The sequence below is a fragment of the Biomphalaria glabrata genome, chromosome 11 (assembly GCF_947242115.1).
Source record: "Biomphalaria glabrata chromosome 11, xgBioGlab47.1, whole genome shotgun sequence".
Taxonomy (NCBI): Eukaryota; Metazoa; Mollusca; class Gastropoda; family Planorbidae; genus Biomphalaria; species Biomphalaria glabrata.
This window is the reverse complement of record NC_074721.1, coordinates 8,232,417-8,250,733: the sequence shown is the minus strand read 5'-3', so window position 1 is coordinate 8,250,733 and position 18,317 is coordinate 8,232,417. Positions and strand designations below refer to the sequence as shown.

Here is an 18,317-nt window from a genome sequence, read left to right as displayed (position 1 = left end):
AATACTATTGCTTGGATCACAGATTAATTTAGATTTAATACGTTCTTAACTATTTTAAATATTGGGTTTTTAAAAGTCCATGTGGTAAAGTCATATACAATACAGTTGATGAAATTATTTAAAAAATCAAGCACATCATTAGGGTATATAAAAAGAAATTTTTACAAATCAAACAAAAACATACAATTAAAATGCTATTTAACTTTAATTAGGCCATTATTAGAATATGCATCCTCTGTTTGGGATCCCTCAACTCAAGAACACATAAAGAAACTAGAACAATGTAAAAAAGAGCAGTGAGATACCATATTACAAAACCTAATGAAATGGTCAGGAAGACACAAAGATAGAGACACATTTCTTATTTCATACGCTAGAACATATTCTTACAAGTGCTCCTTCTTCCCTAGTGCAAATAAAAAATGGAATGGGTTGCCTGAAATAGCCAGGATAACCAACGACTTAGCAGAGTTTAAGTTATTGATAAACAAGCATGACTACATTAACACATGAAATGCGAAGGACTTTCTTCTTCTTCTTCTTCCTCTCATTGTTAAGTTGGAGCGTTCAGATGACTAGACCAATACATGAGATGAACTGCGCAGTGGTTTCCAAATCAGGGAGCTCTCCATATAGTTTTCTTTTCATTGAGTATTTTGGGGCCAGTGTCTTATACGGGCCTCTTGGTAAAGAGAGCAGTTTTGGAGGACATGGTCGGCATTCTCTGGTGACACTCCACATCGGCGAATTTTCAGTTTCCGGTACAAATGTTGTCGCATTCTGTTGTGTCCGGTCCTGAGTCGAATGATTAGACGTTGATCTTGTCGGGATAGCTTATAATAAACATCATCTTTCTTGTGGTATGGATGAGAGCTCGCCCATTTCTCATTTATTTTATTTACTATTAGTTTCTTGTTAATTGTGAGTTTGTTCTCTCACTCTTGGTGAGTGTGTCAGCCTTCTCATTTCCTTCTAGTTGTATAAGAGCTGGTATCCATTGAATAACATTTTTTTTTTTTGCTGTTGTTGTTGAGCTTTGTAAGTGCTGTCCTGAGACTTTTATATAAGTGGAATCAGAGTTTTCCAAGCTTTGGAGGGTTGTTTTCGCATTGTTTAGAAAGACAATCTGACTGGTAGCATCTAGTGATAGTGCTTCCCTTTCTGCTCTGTATCTGTCAGAGAGCTCAGCAGTTACAATAATTTTTTCTAGTTTTTCTCCATCTGGCCATTCGATGAGTATTCCAGCTCCTCCATTTGTGGTAGCCTTATGGAATGAGCCATTCGTGTAAACTCTGATCCACTGATTGCTAGGATAATGAGTTTGTAGAAAACAGTTCCCTTTTCCTTGAGCTCTGTTGGAATGTAGTCAGATTTTTTGTTTTATTTTCAATATGGTCTCTTATAGTAGAAAGAGATCTTTCGTCTCAGGGTGGAGATTCATTATGATGTATCGTGGATTCCAGAGTTATTTTTTCAAGTTGGTGTTTCTTTTTTAGGTTTAGATATTCCTGTATAAAATTGGTCCTTTTGAGACGGTGCCAGTTTTATGGATTTTTGTTTTGAGTAGGTACCTCTCTAAGATTTCCAATTTAGTGAATTGGGAAAGGATTTTGATTTCTCTTCTTTCATCCAGAGAGACCAGAGCAGCGGTTTCCTCCATAGTTCAATGGGTGTTGCTTATGTTGCTCCTGTCATTATCCTTAGATAAATATTTTGAACCTTGTCTAATTTTTTTAGGTTGGTTTGGGCTGCCCCATGCTGTGGCTTGATATTCTAGTACATGTCTTACTTAACTGGTATATGTCTTTTTCAGGATGTTGAGATTAACTCCCAAATCTGTGCCAGCTAATTTTTTATAAGAGATAGTCTCTGGATGCCTTTACTCTGTGTTTTTAACTATTTGGTTTCCAGGTTAGTCTCGGATCATAGGTGACTCCAAGATAAGTAGGGCTGTCATTTTTTTCTAAAGCTTCCTTTTCTAATGTTAATTTTATTGTTTGTTGTTTTGTTGACAGTGAGAATATGGTATATGTTGGTATATGTTGTCTTTTTGTGTTGATGGACATGCCCCAGTCTTTGGACCATTATTGAGTTTATCGAGAGCGTATGACGAAATTATTTTCTTTTTTCAAGTTACGTTTGTAATATATAAAATAAATCAAATTATGAAATTCATTTTTTAAATATTGAAATGACTATCAACAACAAACTTACTCAAAGTATTTTGTTTGGGGAGGGGTGAGCTACAGTTTCGCTAGCTTATACGTTAGACCAGCACTGAGTGGAATATGTAGTCGACACTTAGAGCAAATCGTTATCCTAAATCAGTGCCATACTTTACTTTAAGTAAATCTTTCTTATCTTTCACTTTATGAGGCAATATCCACAGAGAAGAACAAATATCGTGATAGTTGACTCTTGAAGGTTGAAAGTCAATGTATAGGCTCATTAAGGTAGATCAATAGCTTCCGTAAAGCAGTGTTTCTCAAACTTTTGTTGGTAACGCCCCTCTAAACGAGAAGAATTTTTTTCGCACCCCTCCTTTTGGAAAATAGTGGAAAAGTGTTTTGTAGATAATTTAAATTGTAAATGATTTGTATAATAGAAAACTATTCTTACTGAAACCAGAATTGGATCCTCTAGCGTCCAGCAATGTGGTTCAGGGAGCGCTCTAAGCTCTTTCATCAAGGTCTTGGGCCCCATGTTTTGTTTCTGCGTTCTGAGCTTGTGAAATATTTTTTTTTCTCATCGCAATAAGAACGTAAGTTAAAAAGTGATGGAAATGAAAAGTGATAGGACAGGCTTGTATTTTGAATAGTTTGGAATCCTAGAGTTCACCCAACTCTAATACATTAGTTGGGAAAAAAAAGACCGATGGGCATCTGCTTAGGACTTTTGCCTCCAGGATTCTAAAGAAACATATACAAAAAGATAAACTTCCAAAGGTCAGATTCCCAAATGGCTTTACACGTTTTACTTCTCAGTTCCCATTCTCGGATAAAGTTTAAATTTTGCACAATTATCATATTCAAAGACAATACCTGAAGTAATAAAAGTATTAACAAATGAATTAATCAGTTAGTTTTTTTTTATATAAAAGGGTGGTAAACCTTGTAGTATAGCGAGATATGGCAGTGATTGTGTGGTGCTGTTCCTTAGCGTTGTCTTTTTTTTTATTTGCTTGTTTTAGCTGGAGATACTAGAAACTATAAATGAAACATATTCGAGTGTACAAAATGTTGCTTCCATTTATTTCTGTCATCATTTCGTTTAATCTTAGTTTGGACCATATTAAAATACAAACACACACATTATAACGTTAGTGACAATATAATAAGCTTAAATTTGATATATAATGAAAAAACAAAGTGTTGGTTTAAAAAAAAATAGGTATACTGTAAGTATAATTCTTTGTTAATAATGTGAATGTCTTCGATTTCGAAGATTAAGTATGAGAGCAGTATTATACTTTACTACGCTTTTTTAAGCATAAAATGCGGAAGGGTCCCGGATTGGAGAAGCCATGCATAAAGAAAGGCGAAAGTGCAACAGCGCCTGCTGACTACAGATGCCCAGCTTGTGACCGCAGCTATGTATCAAGGATTGGCCTCTTTATTCACACAAGAATAGTAAAGGGAAAAGATAGTCTCTCAGACGTAAAATACCACAGAACAGAATAGAATGAACATATATAATGTAACATGTTTCTCCAAAGGTCCGAACCAAAACGGTTGCGCCCCAAAAAAAACCACCGAGACAAAATCGGTACTCTAAAACTGCTGAGAGAGTGGTGTTACAGAGACAGATAGACAGTGAGAGAGACAGGGAGAAAGAGAGAGGGAGAGACAGAGACACACACAGAGAGAGAGAGAGAGCGAAGGAAAAAGTGCAGGCCGTTTCATTTAATTTTAACAGCTACAATAATTCATGAGCTAAAAAATAAATTGGATGGGTCGTTAAAAAGTTGATATTTTAAAAAAGGAAGACCTGTTCCGATCATAATGAATAAAATAAAGCCTTGGAACAAACCAATGGGCGTACGCTACGTGTAATGCTAGTTAAAATAAAAAAGATAATTTAAACAAAAATAGAGCTTGTATTAAGTGTAATTGTATCAATCATTATGAATCAGTCCTATAAATGATTAATTATTACAATTACAAATAGACACCTGTGCAATTGAAAATATTTTTACCAACTGTTTTTGTTTAGCTATATTTAATGCTTTTGTCGTGCTAAATGCCCTGCGGTACAATCACGTAAGTGGAACAGAATGGAAGGGGGGGGGGGAGGAGAACGTTTATGTGCTGTGCTGGCTTTATAAAAGCAACTAAAGTGGATGAAAAAATTGTATTAGTTTTAGAAAGACAGAGTTAATATAAGCTTTGTAAATAACAACAAAACTGCAGCCCTACATTGCATTGTTGATTATTAAAGATTTCTATTGGAGATTGTCAAACTTCATACAATGTTATTTTAATGCTGGCTTTCCTACTAAATAAAAAGATAACAAGCTAACAAGAGATTTAATATCGCTTTGTGCTTTAACTCTTTCTCTCCGTAATTATTTACCATATTCTGGTGGAATCAACGCTGGTATCGTCAGTTAGGAGAGAAAGAGTTAAAAAGTCAAGAGCGGTCGTTGCATAGAAAATCCATGGACCAAAGAGTGTTTTGCTAGGGAAGGTGTGCTTTATGTAAACAAAAATATGTGTAAGGGTGTGATCCAATATACATAGATCTGAAAACAAAAATGTCTAGAAAAAAAAATAAAGCGCACCTTTCTTGACTACATTTGCGCACCTAGATTACATTCTAAAAAGAAGATTGCACTCTTTCTTATTCCTAAAATAAACGTAAAAGTTGATAACAATATGGATGACATATTTACATGCCACTGACGATTTTTGACCGAGACAAGAGTTATTGTTTTTTACAGAAGATGAACAGAAATATGGGGCTTAAAAGCAGATTCTCGCAACTATCTACTGAGGAAAGAAATGTCACTGATATGCAGACATGGAAAGACGCGTCTCTCTCAAGTCTTCCGATGGAAATACTGGAACATATTTTTTGCTTTCTACAAAGAGATGATCTTCTACAGGCCATGTCTGTGTGCACAAGATGGAAGTCTCTAATCTCTAGCAGTCCAAATCTTTGGACTAGACAAACATTCATTTTGGATTGCGATCTCCGATACACTAAAAAGACAAAAGTCGACGTGTTTTATTGTGTACAAAATTTCGGGCCACATTTTCGAACGCTGTCAGTTAAGTGCCAACATCCTGAATCGCATCTGTGCATCACAATGGCCGACAAGTTCAACATGTTTCTGTCCGGTTTAAGAGCACATGTACTGACCTCGTTTAAAGTCTTTGATCTTCAAGTGGACAACACCAGTAGGATAGTCATAAAAAAAATTAATAAGACATTGAAGGAAATAATCGCCATGGACCGTCATCTGAAGGTCTTTGAGATGCCTGCCGCTCACTGGCCGAAAAGACAAGGTCGCGAACTGTTAAACACCGTGCTTCAAAAATCAAGAAACACTTTGGAAATACTAAATATTAAGGATTTCTTCATTGGTAAAAACGGGTCAGTTGTTGAAGGCTCGGATTGGTTTTCAACAGGGCTGGCGTCATTGACAAACTTAACAAAACTTTCAATCACTATATACTATCTCACCGATGAATTGGTTTTGTCTCTTGCTCGAGCCAGAAGAGGTCAACTGACGCACCTCTCTCTGTTGACGAACTTTATATTTACAAACACTGTACAACGAGATAGCTGGGACTACCTGGTAAGTCATTACAATTTTAAAATATTTATATACAAAGATTTCGAAACCTACATTCAATTGGAGACATGTGGCAAAACCTTTTACCAAATTAAAAGCAAAATACTGTTTTAGTGGCCACCGAAAGGAGAATAGAGCTAGTTTTGTGTGGTCCGTCTGCTCATCCGTCCGGTTTATATCCCAGAAAGTATTTGAAATATCAAAAAAAAATTGACATAATGATATTGTAGAACTTTAAATGCTCTGATGCAAAGGCAATTTTTTTTATTTTCTGAAACAGAATTGTTTAATTTTTTAACTTAAATAACGTATCACTAGTATCAGTTTTATTCATAAAAAAAAAACACCATTTCTACAAAGATTCCCTATTAATAGCAAAAAAAAAAAAAAAAAAAAAAACAACAACAAAACACGGAACACTATTCAGAATGTGCCATCTATATTTTAAAAAAATTATGCAAACTGTTTTGTTATTTTGAAAAAAATGTTTTAATAATATTTGTATTACTAAATAAAGTGTGCTCTGTTATATGAGCTTCTTAAATGTTAAATGAAATGTTTATTTGTTTTAAAAAGGAATTAATATATTTAGTGTGTGTATACGGTAAATTCAATACTATTTAAAGCATCATTAAATAAGCAGAGTTTCATAGTATGCATTTGTGCACAACGTATCGGTATCGATATTAACTTAGAAATTCAACTAAAAGGGAGACTTTTCTTGCATGAGCAATTTAAAACACTATCCATTATATAATCATTCAATAACCTCAGAGTTACATGGCGGAAAAACTATAAATAGCCAACTCCTTGGTGTATCTGGTGTACAAAATAAAGGAAGTGATAATCAACATAGTAGTTGTGTGCTCACTTTTTAGATTTACATATTCAAATTTCCTAAACCTTCTGTTTGAATCACAAAATAAACTAATGGAGGAAGCTTCAGACTTTCAGCCCGTGATAATACCTGCACAGCTAGGGTGGGGCAAATTTGGAAATCCCCCCGAGAAACCACTTGAAGGGGGCACCCAAATTAGTGCTTTTTACTTTAAAATTTTTAAATAATAGTCGACCGGCGTAGCATACACCGCTATTTACGGAAAGTATCCATCTTCTGAAATATGTAGACAAAAATTGTCATTTTGGGGTGTCATTCAATATGGAAAACGCCAATCCTACGCGCGAGGTCAACAATTCTCAAAGATAGATTGAAACATTTGGTAATTCTTGCTTTTTGAGCGTGATCTATGTAGGAAACAGAATCTTATGATATTCTGTATGACTTCTATACACGCAACGCTCATGTAGTAATTCTGTGAGTAGTAAAGAATAAATAAAATGCAAAGACGAATATATTTTCTAATACAAACTCTTAATTTTCACTTATTATTCGTATCCCTAATCAAACTGGGCCCCACGAGATCCGTTTCGCATTGGGCCCCACAATGGTTAAGTCCGCCCTGCTATTTAGTGATGGTTGAATGCTGAGTAGATTACTTGTTCTCCCCCCATCCTTTTTTTTTTCGCTCCTTAAGTTACGTGTGGTAGAAATAAATAAAAGAGTGATATTTCCATGACTTCTTGGTCACAATGGTTAAGTCCGGTCCTGCTATTTAGTGTCGGGTGAATACTATTTGTTCACCCCCCCTTTTTTTTTTCGTGGGTTCACTCTAGTCCAATTTGTAGAAATAAAAAAGTGATCTTTCCATTTCGTGGTGTCCAATTTCTTGAGCCATAAAGAGAAGTATATATCTTATCTTATCTTACAGACTTCAAAAAGAAGATGATTACGTCCTACGGGTCATGCATTTAGTCATGCATATTAACCAATGGCTTAAATTCTGCCAAGTCACTGGTTTTCCTGGCTAGCTCAGGCAACCCATTCCATGCTCTAATAGCACTAGGGAAGAAGGAGCATTTGTAAAAATTTGTCCTAGCATATGGGATATATAAAGAGAAAGATTACTTGTTCTCCTCCCACCTCTTTTTTTTTTCTCTGTGACATGCTCTCTATCGCCGAAATAGTTATGCCGATTAACTCTAGTCCGACTTGCAGAAATGAAAGAGTTATCTTTCCATTACTTTAACGTGGTGTCTTGCATGGTTTGGCCACGAAGAGAATTATATATATATATATAGATATGCAGGGGCCCCCTAAAAAGGTCAAGCCCCTCGGAGCCCCAATCGATGGAAAATTCATAGCTACGCCCCTGAATCGCAATGGTACAACTTAAAAATAAAAAAACAACAACAAATAGACACATAAATAGCGGTAATAAAAAGGATACGAAGATCAAGTGATACGCATAAGACATTTTTATTTAGAAAAAGATTTAATTCAAGCGTGATTTCAAACGAAAACTTCTCAGATAAGTAAAGTTTAGTTTAATATCAATAAATTATACATAATTCGATCTAGATCCAAGTAGATCCTATAACTTCAACAAATAAAAAGAATGACGTCATTTTATTTCATGTTGTTTAGCTACAGATGCAACTCCATTTTTAATTTAGACCTATTAGAAAAGACTAGCATTGCATTTCAAAACTAAAACTAGAGATTTATTAATGTCATCCAGCACTGCAAATGTTCAATAACGGAGGTGCCAGTTTAAAAACATCCGCATAAAATTGTGTTTTTATAGAACTACAGTCTTGTTCATTCATGAAAAAAATTCACGAAGAATTTTAGCGAATTTTAATTTTTATCTAGTTGGCAACATATAGGGCCAATTAAGCGTCCTTGACATTTTTTAGTTGAAGAAAGCCAATTACTTAATACTCGAAATTACTATGAAATAAAATATAAATTTTAAGTATTAATTTAATCTATTTAAATTTCTGAATTCAGGTTTTATTTTTTTTGGTACGAAATAATTATTGAGGTCATCTTAAAGAAATAGATTTTAAGAAAAATAAATATTAATGATAATAGTATTCGTTTGTTATCGTGACTTTCCGTTGTCGAACTAGACTGACCCTTATAGACCATTATAGAAGTAAGACGAACCTGTGTACACACTTGTATGTAGTTCCTTAAGTAAGACGAACTTGTGTACACATTTGTATGTAGTTCCGTAAGACGAATCTGTGTACACACTTGTATGTAGTTCCGTAAGTAAGATAATCCTGTGTACACATTTGTATGTAGTTCCGTAAGTAAGACGAACCTGTGTACACATTTGTATGTAGTTCCGTAAGTAAGACGAACCTGTGAACACACTTGTATGTAGCTCCGTAAGTAAGACGAACTTGTGTACACAATTGTATGTAGTTCCGTAAGTAAGACGAACCTGTGTACACACTTGTATGTAGTTTCGTAAGTAAGACGAACCTGTGTACACATTTGTATGTAGCTCCGTAAGTAAGACGAACTTGTGTACACACTTGTATGTAGTTCTGTAAGTAAGACGAATCTGTGTACACACTTTTTTTTTATGTAGTTCCGTAAGTAAGACAATCCTGTGTACACACTTGTATGTAGTTCCGTAAGTAAGACGAACCTGTGTACACATTTGTATGTAGTTCCGTAAGTAAGACGAACCTGTGTACACACTTGTATGTAGTTCCGTAAGTAAGACAATCCTGTGTACACACTTGTATGTAGTTCCGTAAGTAAGACGAACCTGTGTACACATTTGTATGTAGTTCCGTAAGTAAGACGAACCTGTGTACACACTTGTATGTAGTTCCGTAAGTAAGACGAACCTGTATACACACTTGTATGTAGTTTCGTAAGTAAGACGAACCTGTGTACACACTTGTATGTAGTTCCGTAAGTAAGACAATCCTGTGTACACACATGTATGTAGTTCCGTAAGTAAGACGAACCTGTGTACACATTTGTATGTAGTTCCGTAAGTAAGACGAACCTGTGTACACACTTGTATGTAGTTCCGTAAGTAAGACGAACCTGTGTACACACTTGTATGTAGCTCCGTAAGTAAGACGAACCTGTGTACACACTTGTATGTAGTTCCGTAAGTAAGACAAACCTGTGTACACTATTGTATGTAGTTCTTTTGTGATATTGTATTGAGTCGTTCAATAAGTATGTCGGCGTGATAATATTTTTATTATATCTAATATAGCCAAAACTTATATTCTTATTCTTTTGTTCTACCCCTACAGTGGAATGCATGCCCCAATGTTGCAATCAAATTAACGATAAGCGGTTTAATTTTCGAGACACAAGAGGCTCTTCCCTATTTCTTTGAGCCGCTAGAACTTCCAATCAGGACAATAAAGATGATAGTCAATAGGGATTTTCAGTCTCCTCTATCGTCTGTAACTGGGATGACAGTCGTGTTGGATTACGTCAGAAATCATTACAGGTAAGCTGAATGCATTCATTTAAAATCCTATAAGAGCTATCCTTTTCCCCGTTATTCTGTGCAAAGTCTTCAGCGGAAGCTTAAAAAAATAGGAATGGAGAGGGACTGAAACATTCTGTTGGGAAGGTGGGCAGAGCTGAAGAGGGATTTATATTTATTCAGAAAAAAAAAGCACTGTGTACTTATGAATGTAATATCTTTAGAAATTTGATTGGTAGATTTTAAACTATTAAACTAAAAGCTTAGATTCAGGTTTAGTCTCACTTAACATTTAAGTGGTATGTGCCGAGTATAACCAGCCATTCTGTTTCAAATATAACGTCCCTCTCTGGAATTTAAATACTTACAAAAATCTTTTTTTAAACTTTTTTTTTGCCAATCACCCACTCTAGAGCTATAAAACAAACCAAATAATTTGAATTCTAATATTATTTTCACTATGATTAAACAATGTTTCTTGGCTTAACTAATAAAAGAAAAACAAAAGCTTATATAATGGAAAGAACTTTACATTTAAAGCCATATGTCTCAGTGATGTCAGATATATTTACTTTTTTCTTTATTAAAAAACATTAATTGGTTAATTTTCTTTCACTGTATGAGCTGTTTCGGACAAGTGACAGAAATGTAAATAAAACAGACAGGCGAAGTGAGCTGATCAAAGCTTTGTAAAAAAATTGAAAACCCAAGCCTAACCACTGCCCTGAATAGTAGCACACTTTACACATCTCTGAAACACTACTCTATTAAAGAATGCCTACCTAGCACTTGTTAGTGTGTTGCCATTTAAAGCTGGCCTCCATATGTATGTTTTGAACATGCAATCCATAAGTCTGATCAATCATTGACACATATAACATTGATAGCCTTTTTAGACAAAATGTAAATAGACCCCCAACAGCTTTGTCTGCAGAAAATGTGGAAAATTATGTTGGTCGCAACCGGGTTTGCGTAGTCCGTTTCATAAATCAGTCAGAAAATTTGAGATATTGGACAACTTCCTCCCATCCCCCCCCCCTAAAACCAGGACGTTTTTTTTTATTTTTTTTTTAGAAAACTTTAAATTCATAAATTGCAATTCTTTTCAAGATTGGTACATTCTTTTTTTTTTGCCATTAGTTATACAAACGTTATGTTTTATCACTAAATCAAGAGAAAACGTGAATAAGATGGAGAGTATGTGCTTATACTTTTAAAAATGTAATTCATGATCTTACATTATAGATCTAGTAGAAATAGGCCTAATAAATGTTTTTTAAAAAAATATAGTGGGCATCGACTTTGGAGCACAAAACGTGTGATGACTGTGTTAGGACTGGCTGGTTAGATGGAGATTAATAATGTTATCTTTATCTATGTTTCTTTACCTATGAAAAGAAAAAGCTAGTCCGATGTTAAAAAGCCCAATTATTACTATAGACTCCATTTATTTCTAGACCTAGATTTAAAATAAATTTGTTTAGATTTTGGGTAAATAGATCTAAAAACTATTAAACCCATTTCTTTGAGATTGAATGGGACCGTTCGATAAGCTAATTAATTAAGGATTTGATGTTAGCATACTCAACACCTAGACAGTGTCTCGTATAACCCTTCTATGTTTTAACACATCATAATCATCTTTTCTTTTGCCTTCCTCGTGGAACATAGGGCCTCAGTAAATACACACCACTCTCCACGGTCTCTTGCTAGTTTTTTCATGGCTTCCCAGCTCTATCCTGTCCTTTCGGCTTCATTTAGTACACTGCGTCGCCAAGTTCTTTTGGTCATCCTCTACGTCTTGTTCCCTGGGGGTTACACTCTAGGGCCTGTCTAGCGCTGTTGTTGGTATCTTTTCCAAGAGTGTGACCAATCCAGTATGGTTATACTGTAGATGAAAAAAGGGCAATTCTTATCTATTACAATTAATGTAAATGAAAAACTACTCTTCTTATAAACTATATTGATATAAAGTCTCTTTTATGCTAATACAACTGAAAGAAGTGGTCAACACAGTATATTAGTTGCAACAGTAGGTACGAAATGTGCACAGATTCTAGATCAACAATTTAGCGAGTGCTTTTTGCTAAACAATAGGAGATTGACGGTAGCAGGTTTTGTCACTTTGGATAATCGAGAGGAAAAATAAAACACCACTACTAAACTATTGTAACGAATGCATGTGTCCAAGTTGTATTTGAAGTATTTCTAAATACCTTGAAAATTCTAGATGTGTGAGTACCTTGTAAGGTGTATTACAGATGCGAGTCTGAACATGAAAACCTCGTAACAATGAATGAAAACTAACAAAACAGGATCAATGTACAGTAACTCGAGATGAAAACATAATGTTCCCCCTTTGAGAGCCAAACAATAACAGATCTAAAAGTCTACACTGATCTCTGACCCCAACGTCTATGTCGTCACTATAAAATGAGCGTTCACCGTCTGTCTGCTATAGTGGATAACTAAACAAAGTTGTCTACTATACTGCATAACTAAACAAAGTTGTCTGCTATAGTGCATAACTAAACAAAGTTGTCTGCTATAGTGCATAACTAAACAAAGTTGTCTGCTATGGTGCATAACTAAACAAAGTTGTCTGCTATGGTGCATAACTAAACAAAGTTGTCTGCTATAGTGCATAACGAAATAAAGTTGTCTGCTATAGTGCATAACTAAACAAAGTTGTCTGCTATAGTGCATAACTAAACAAAGTTGTCTGCTATGGTGCATAACTAAACAAAGTTGTCTGCTATGGTGCATAACTAAACAAAGTTGTCTGCTATGGTGCATAACTAAACAAAGTTGTCTGCTATGGTGCATAACTAAACAAAGTTGTCTGCTATGGTGCATAACTAAACAAAGTTGTCTGCTATGGTGCATAACTAAACAAAGTTGTCTACTATAGTGCATAACTAAACAAAGTTGTCTGCTATAGTGCACAACTAAACAAAGTTGTCTACTATAGTGCATAACTAAACTAAGTTGTCTTCTATACTGCATAACTAAACTAAGTGTCTACTATAGTGCATAACTAAACTAAGTTGTCTTCTATACTGCATAACTAAACTAACGTTATTAAGTAGCCAACGTCTTAGTACAAACATGAAATTTGCATAAATGTCTTTGTAAACTGTAACTTTAATGTCCTTGTTCAGGCCGTCACTCAAGACTTTTACACTGGACGTGAACAACGAGAAAGAAGAAACCTTTGACCAGGCTTTGATCAATTTGGTCAGAGAATGTCCACTTCTGGTCAACGTTAAGGTAATCTTCTCTAATATTTGTGTTGCGAAATTACAAAATAAATTCTATATGTTACGAACTGACTAAGTTCTAAATATGACATTCTGGCGCTTTTATATAAAGCAGGAAAAACTTTTCTCTTTTATTTTGTTAAGGCATTTCAGATTTTAACGGTGACAAGTATGCACCAAGTGGCTTTAACCCAGAAGTTTGTTGTAGTATTTAATATGAATTTAACAGGAAAAATATACTACAAAATTATAAAGGTGTAATTGTATCAATTGGTTTGGATCAGTCATGTACTTCAATTTGTAATAGATGTAGAGTTATAGACTAACAATACTAAGTCTTTTCGATTTGAAATATTTTTACCAATTGTTTTTGTTTAGTGCTATCTCTTGCTTTGATTGTTTTAAACTGCATTTTATTTTTTTTTAAATGTTGTACACCTTGAATTTGAACACGAGTGCTCATGCTTCCTTAAGCCAACACACAAAACATTGTGCCATCGAAGTGCTTATAAAATTAGAAGGTTGTATGGCAATCTATTTTTAGTTTCAAACTTTCAAGCGATGCCCTAATTCTCTACACTAAGTATATAAGGGTTAAATTGAACATATACCACCACATTGTGAATTAGAGTTTCTTTCCCTTTTTAAATAACAAAATAATTAATTACTAAAGTTAATTAACTAATGGGTTAATTTTATTTATTAATTATTGTTTTGTCAGATACAAGAAGTAATAGCGCAAAATTTCATTTTGATCCGAGATTGGGTCTAGGAGAAATAACGTGTACAAACGTTTTACCAGATCGACAGAGTGAGTTGATATAAGCTTGTAGAAACAATATAAGCTAATCAATGAAGCTGCTTCAGTTGTAACATAACATGTTAACAAAACTGGCGTTCATTAAATCGTCAAACTTGTTTCAGACTTGTCTAAGTGTTGTGAAACTTGCATTGGAAGCGTAGCAACTGTCTCAGTATCACAAGACGTGTTGAGACAATCCCTATAACACTCTCGAGATCAACCGGCTTCTTGATTATTTACATCAAATAATGTTCAAAATGTCTCTTTAAGCAGGAATATTTTTTCTTATTATATAAATGTCGTTTTGTTGTCTGTTAGCAATCAAGATTTTATGTAACTAATCTCTAAACTTTGACCTGTCTTCATCTGAGTCTTATTTCAAATAGCAATTTATCCAGTCAGTGACTCTATAATATAATTTATATCAATTTGTAAGAAGTGTCTCTACATTGTAAAACCTGCCTCAATATCTTTTTCTTCTAAATATTTCGTTTCAGGTTTTGGCTTCCTTCCACTCGGGTGATACAGCAAAGACCATTCACAATGTAGTCGCAGAGAGACTTCCAACACCACTCACTAGCACTGGTCCAGAGAACAAAAATGTTCAAATTGAAGACAATGCTTCTCGACCTAAGCACCCATTGGAAGAGTACTGGTAGTAGAATCAAGACGTGATTTCGTTTTATCAAAGTCTGTAAATGTAACAGCGAACTTTGAGAATAGCCTAAATGTAAATCTATAAATATAAATAACGATATAACAAAATTTATTTAAAGCATTCTTAGGTCAATAAATTAATTATATACATAAGAGCTGCCATGAGCCTATAGAAAGTTAAATATCAGACTAAATTTTCCGAGCTAGAAATTCTATTAGGTGGAGTGTCACCAGAGAATGCCGACCGTGTCCTCCAAAACTGCTCTCTTTACCAAGAGGCCCGTACAAGACACTGGCCCCAAAACACCCCAATAGAATTAAAACTATATGGATAGCTCTCTGATTTGGAAACCACTGCGATTTTATCTCATGTATTGGTCTAGACATCTGAACACTCCAACATAAAAATGAGAATGAAGAAGAAGAAGAAAAAAAAAGGATCACTGATTGATTTAGACTTAATAAGTTCTTAACTATTTTAAATATTGGGTCCTTTATAAGTCCAGGGGGGTTAAAGTGATATACAGTAGGCCCACAAACAAAAAAACTAAAAATGTCTAGGTGTAATAATAAACTAAAAGTTATGGAATCCCAATATTGATGAAATTATTTTAAAAAATCAAGCAAATTATTAGAGTTTATTAAAATAATTTTTACAAATAAAAAAATACAATTAAAATGTCATTAAACTTTAGTTAGGCCATTATTACAATATGCATTCTCTGTTTGGGACCCCTCAATTCAAGAAAACATAAAGAAACTAGAACAAATACACAACAGAGCAGTGAGATTGATAACAAACAAATATTCCAGTTTGAGTAACGCCATTAGTAAAATCACTAAACTTAGAGACACTTCAGGACAGAAGAATAAAAAGTAGCTATAATACATAAAACACTAAACCATAACTTCCAAACAGAAAAACAAAACCTAATGAAATACTCAGAAAGACACAAAAGATTGGGGAACATCTCTTATTCCATACGATAGAATAAATGCTCCTTCTTCCTTAGTGCGAATAGAGAATGGAATGGGTTGCCTGAATTAGCCAGGATAACCAACGACTTAGCACAGTTTAAGTCATTGATTAACATGCTTGACTGGATTGACACATGAAATGCTTATAACGTAGTTATATTCTTAGCGTCTGTAATATGTAAGATAAGATAACATAAAAAAATAAGACAATAATGAAGCTCATTTTTAAAACATTGAAATTATTATCCACAAAAAACTCACTCACAATATTTGGGGGGGGGGGCATGATGAGCTACAGTTTTGCTAGCTTATACGTTAGACCCGCACTGAGTGGAATATGTAGTCGACACTAGAGCAAATCAGTGCCATGCTTTAATCTTCTTTATCTTTGAAAGTAGCTATTAACTTTATGCATGCAGGCATTGTCCACAGAGAGAAAATGATATCGTAATAGTTGACTCTTGAAGGTTGAAAGCCCAAGGATAGGCTCATTAAGGCAAGATTAATAGTAAAGCAGTTTTCTCAAACTTTTAACGGTAACCGCCCTCTAAACGAGAACATTTTTTTCTCACCCCTTCCCCCAGTCAGTTGTTGTTTTTTGTAGAAAATATTGTTTTGTAGATAATTTAAATTGTAAATGATTTGTATAATAGAAAACTATTCTTAATGGAACTAGAATTGGATCCTCTAGCGTCCAGCAATGTGGTTCAGGGAGCGCTGTAAGCTCTTTCATCAAGGTCTCGGGCCGAATGTTTTTTCTGCGTTCTTCTGAAATTACTTTTTTGTTTCCTCATAGCAAGAAGAACGCAAGTGAAAAAGTGATGGAAATTTAAAGGGATAGGACAGGCTTGTATTTTAAATGTGGAATACTTTCAGGATTCTAAAGAAACATATACAAGTAAACAAACTTCCTAGGTCAGAGTCCCAATGGCTTTACATGTTTTTCTTCCCATTTCCCATTCTCGGATAAAGTTTAAATTTTGCACAATTATCATATTCAAAGACAACACCTGAAGCAATAAAAATATTTTAAAAAAATTAATTAATCAATTATTGGTAATAAATTGTTTTTTATATAAAAAGGTGATAAACCTTGTAGAATTGAGAGGTGGCAGTGAGTGTGTGGTGCTTTTCCTATTATAAGCGTTGTCTTTTTTTTATTTGCTTGTTTTAGCTGGAGATACTATAAGTTATAAAATAAATCATATTCGAGTGTTGCTTCCATTTATTTCTGTCATTATTTTATTTGTTTTTATTTTGGACCATTTAATATTCAAACACACTCATTATAACGTTAACCCTTAAGGTGCTGAGCTGCTTTAAAATGAGTGCATACAAAATGGAATTACAATTCTAATGTTTGGAGACTAAACTACCACACGCGCCTAAAGGGTAAACAAATGTAAGTTTACCTCATTTCCAAAATGAAAAGACAAAATATGTGTTAATTGTTTGTTTTTAAATAGGTATACACGTAAGTATAAGTATAATTCTTTTTTTAAAAAATGGTAATGTCTTCGATTTCGAAGATTGAGGAGCAGAATAGTAGCAAGCTAATTGCACTGTAGATACCTCAGAATATGCATTTTTTAAAGCTTAAAATAACGGAAATAATAACCCAGCTGGGGACGCTCACAGCGCTCCTCCAGACTCCCTAGCTGCCCTTGGTGGTGTGTACTGTCTTTCTACTAATTAACAGAAGAACCTATTCTAGGTTAAAAAACGCTAAAGAGAATGAAAGGAAAGAATGTAATGAAGATTCCCACACACACACACACAGAAAAAATCCTGGTTACGCCCATGATATTACATGCCATTTATCTCTGGGCCGGTTCATATGGTAATGTCCGGGCCGATTTTGATACCCAGTCCGCCCCTGATTTTGGGTTAAATTTAAGACCTTTAATTATTCTTAAGTTTGGTTAATCTATCACAGCTTTTTGTAAACTAATTATAAAAAAAAATCTGCTTTATAATGTATGAAGATGAAAACATTGCAAATATTCTCTATATCATATAATGCCAGAAATTGGAAATTATTTAACCATAAACGGGAGGCTGGTTTCCAATCTCATCTTTGCACCTGATACATCGTTCAGTGTGTATATATATATATATATATATGTATATATATATATATATATATATATATATTCTGGTGGAATGCGACAGGTCATTTTAAAGCTACCTGAAAGACAAATAGGGCGGATAATAAAAATGTTATTTGTTTCTGTGGCCTACGGTTTAAGTGGGTGTTATGTGGCCAGCACAACGATTAATCACCTTTACTTTCGATAACTAAAGGCAGAAAGCCATTAGAGTTGGGTGAACTCATGGGGCGCCGTATAATCTCATAATGTAAAATCCCAGTTTTCACTAGGACTTCTACCCAGTACACCTTGGTTCGAAAGCCAAGCTATTGGGGCACCACACAGGATCTCTTGACCGTATTCCTCAATCCTGTCTGTCTTATGTCTTGGATAGAATCTCTTTTAATGGCAGGTCCGTTA

General features: G+C 34.5%; 1 protein-coding gene across 1 annotated transcript; it reads left to right on the top strand.

Moving 5' to 3' along the window:
- The first annotated feature begins 4,868 nt into the window (after positions 1–4,868).
- LOC106061641 (uncharacterized) lies at positions 4,869–17,035 on the top strand. The gene is made up of 4 exons (XM_013219823.2): positions 4,869–5,800; positions 9,929–10,131; positions 13,272–13,380; positions 14,670–17,035. Exons 1-4 carry the CDS (start codon positions 4,892–4,894, stop codon positions 14,829–14,831), a joined length of 1,383 nt encoding a protein of 460 aa, XP_013075277.2. The 5' UTR covers positions 4,869–4,891; the 3' UTR covers positions 14,832–17,035.
- Positions 17,036–18,317: the final 1,282 nt, after the last annotated feature.

Coding starts and splice junctions, on each gene's coding strand:
- LOC106061641 (XM_013219823.2), top strand. CDS start 4,892: ATGCCACTGACGATTTTTGACCGAGACAAGAGTTATTGTTTTTTACAG. Junction 10,132..13,271: donor TACGTCAGAAATCATTACAG/GTAAGCTGAATG, acceptor GTCCTTGTTCAG/GCCGTCACTCAAGACTTTTA. Junction 13,381..14,669: donor CACTTCTGGTCAACGTTAAG/GTAATCTTCTCT, acceptor ATTTCGTTTCAG/GTTTTGGCTTCCTTCCACTC.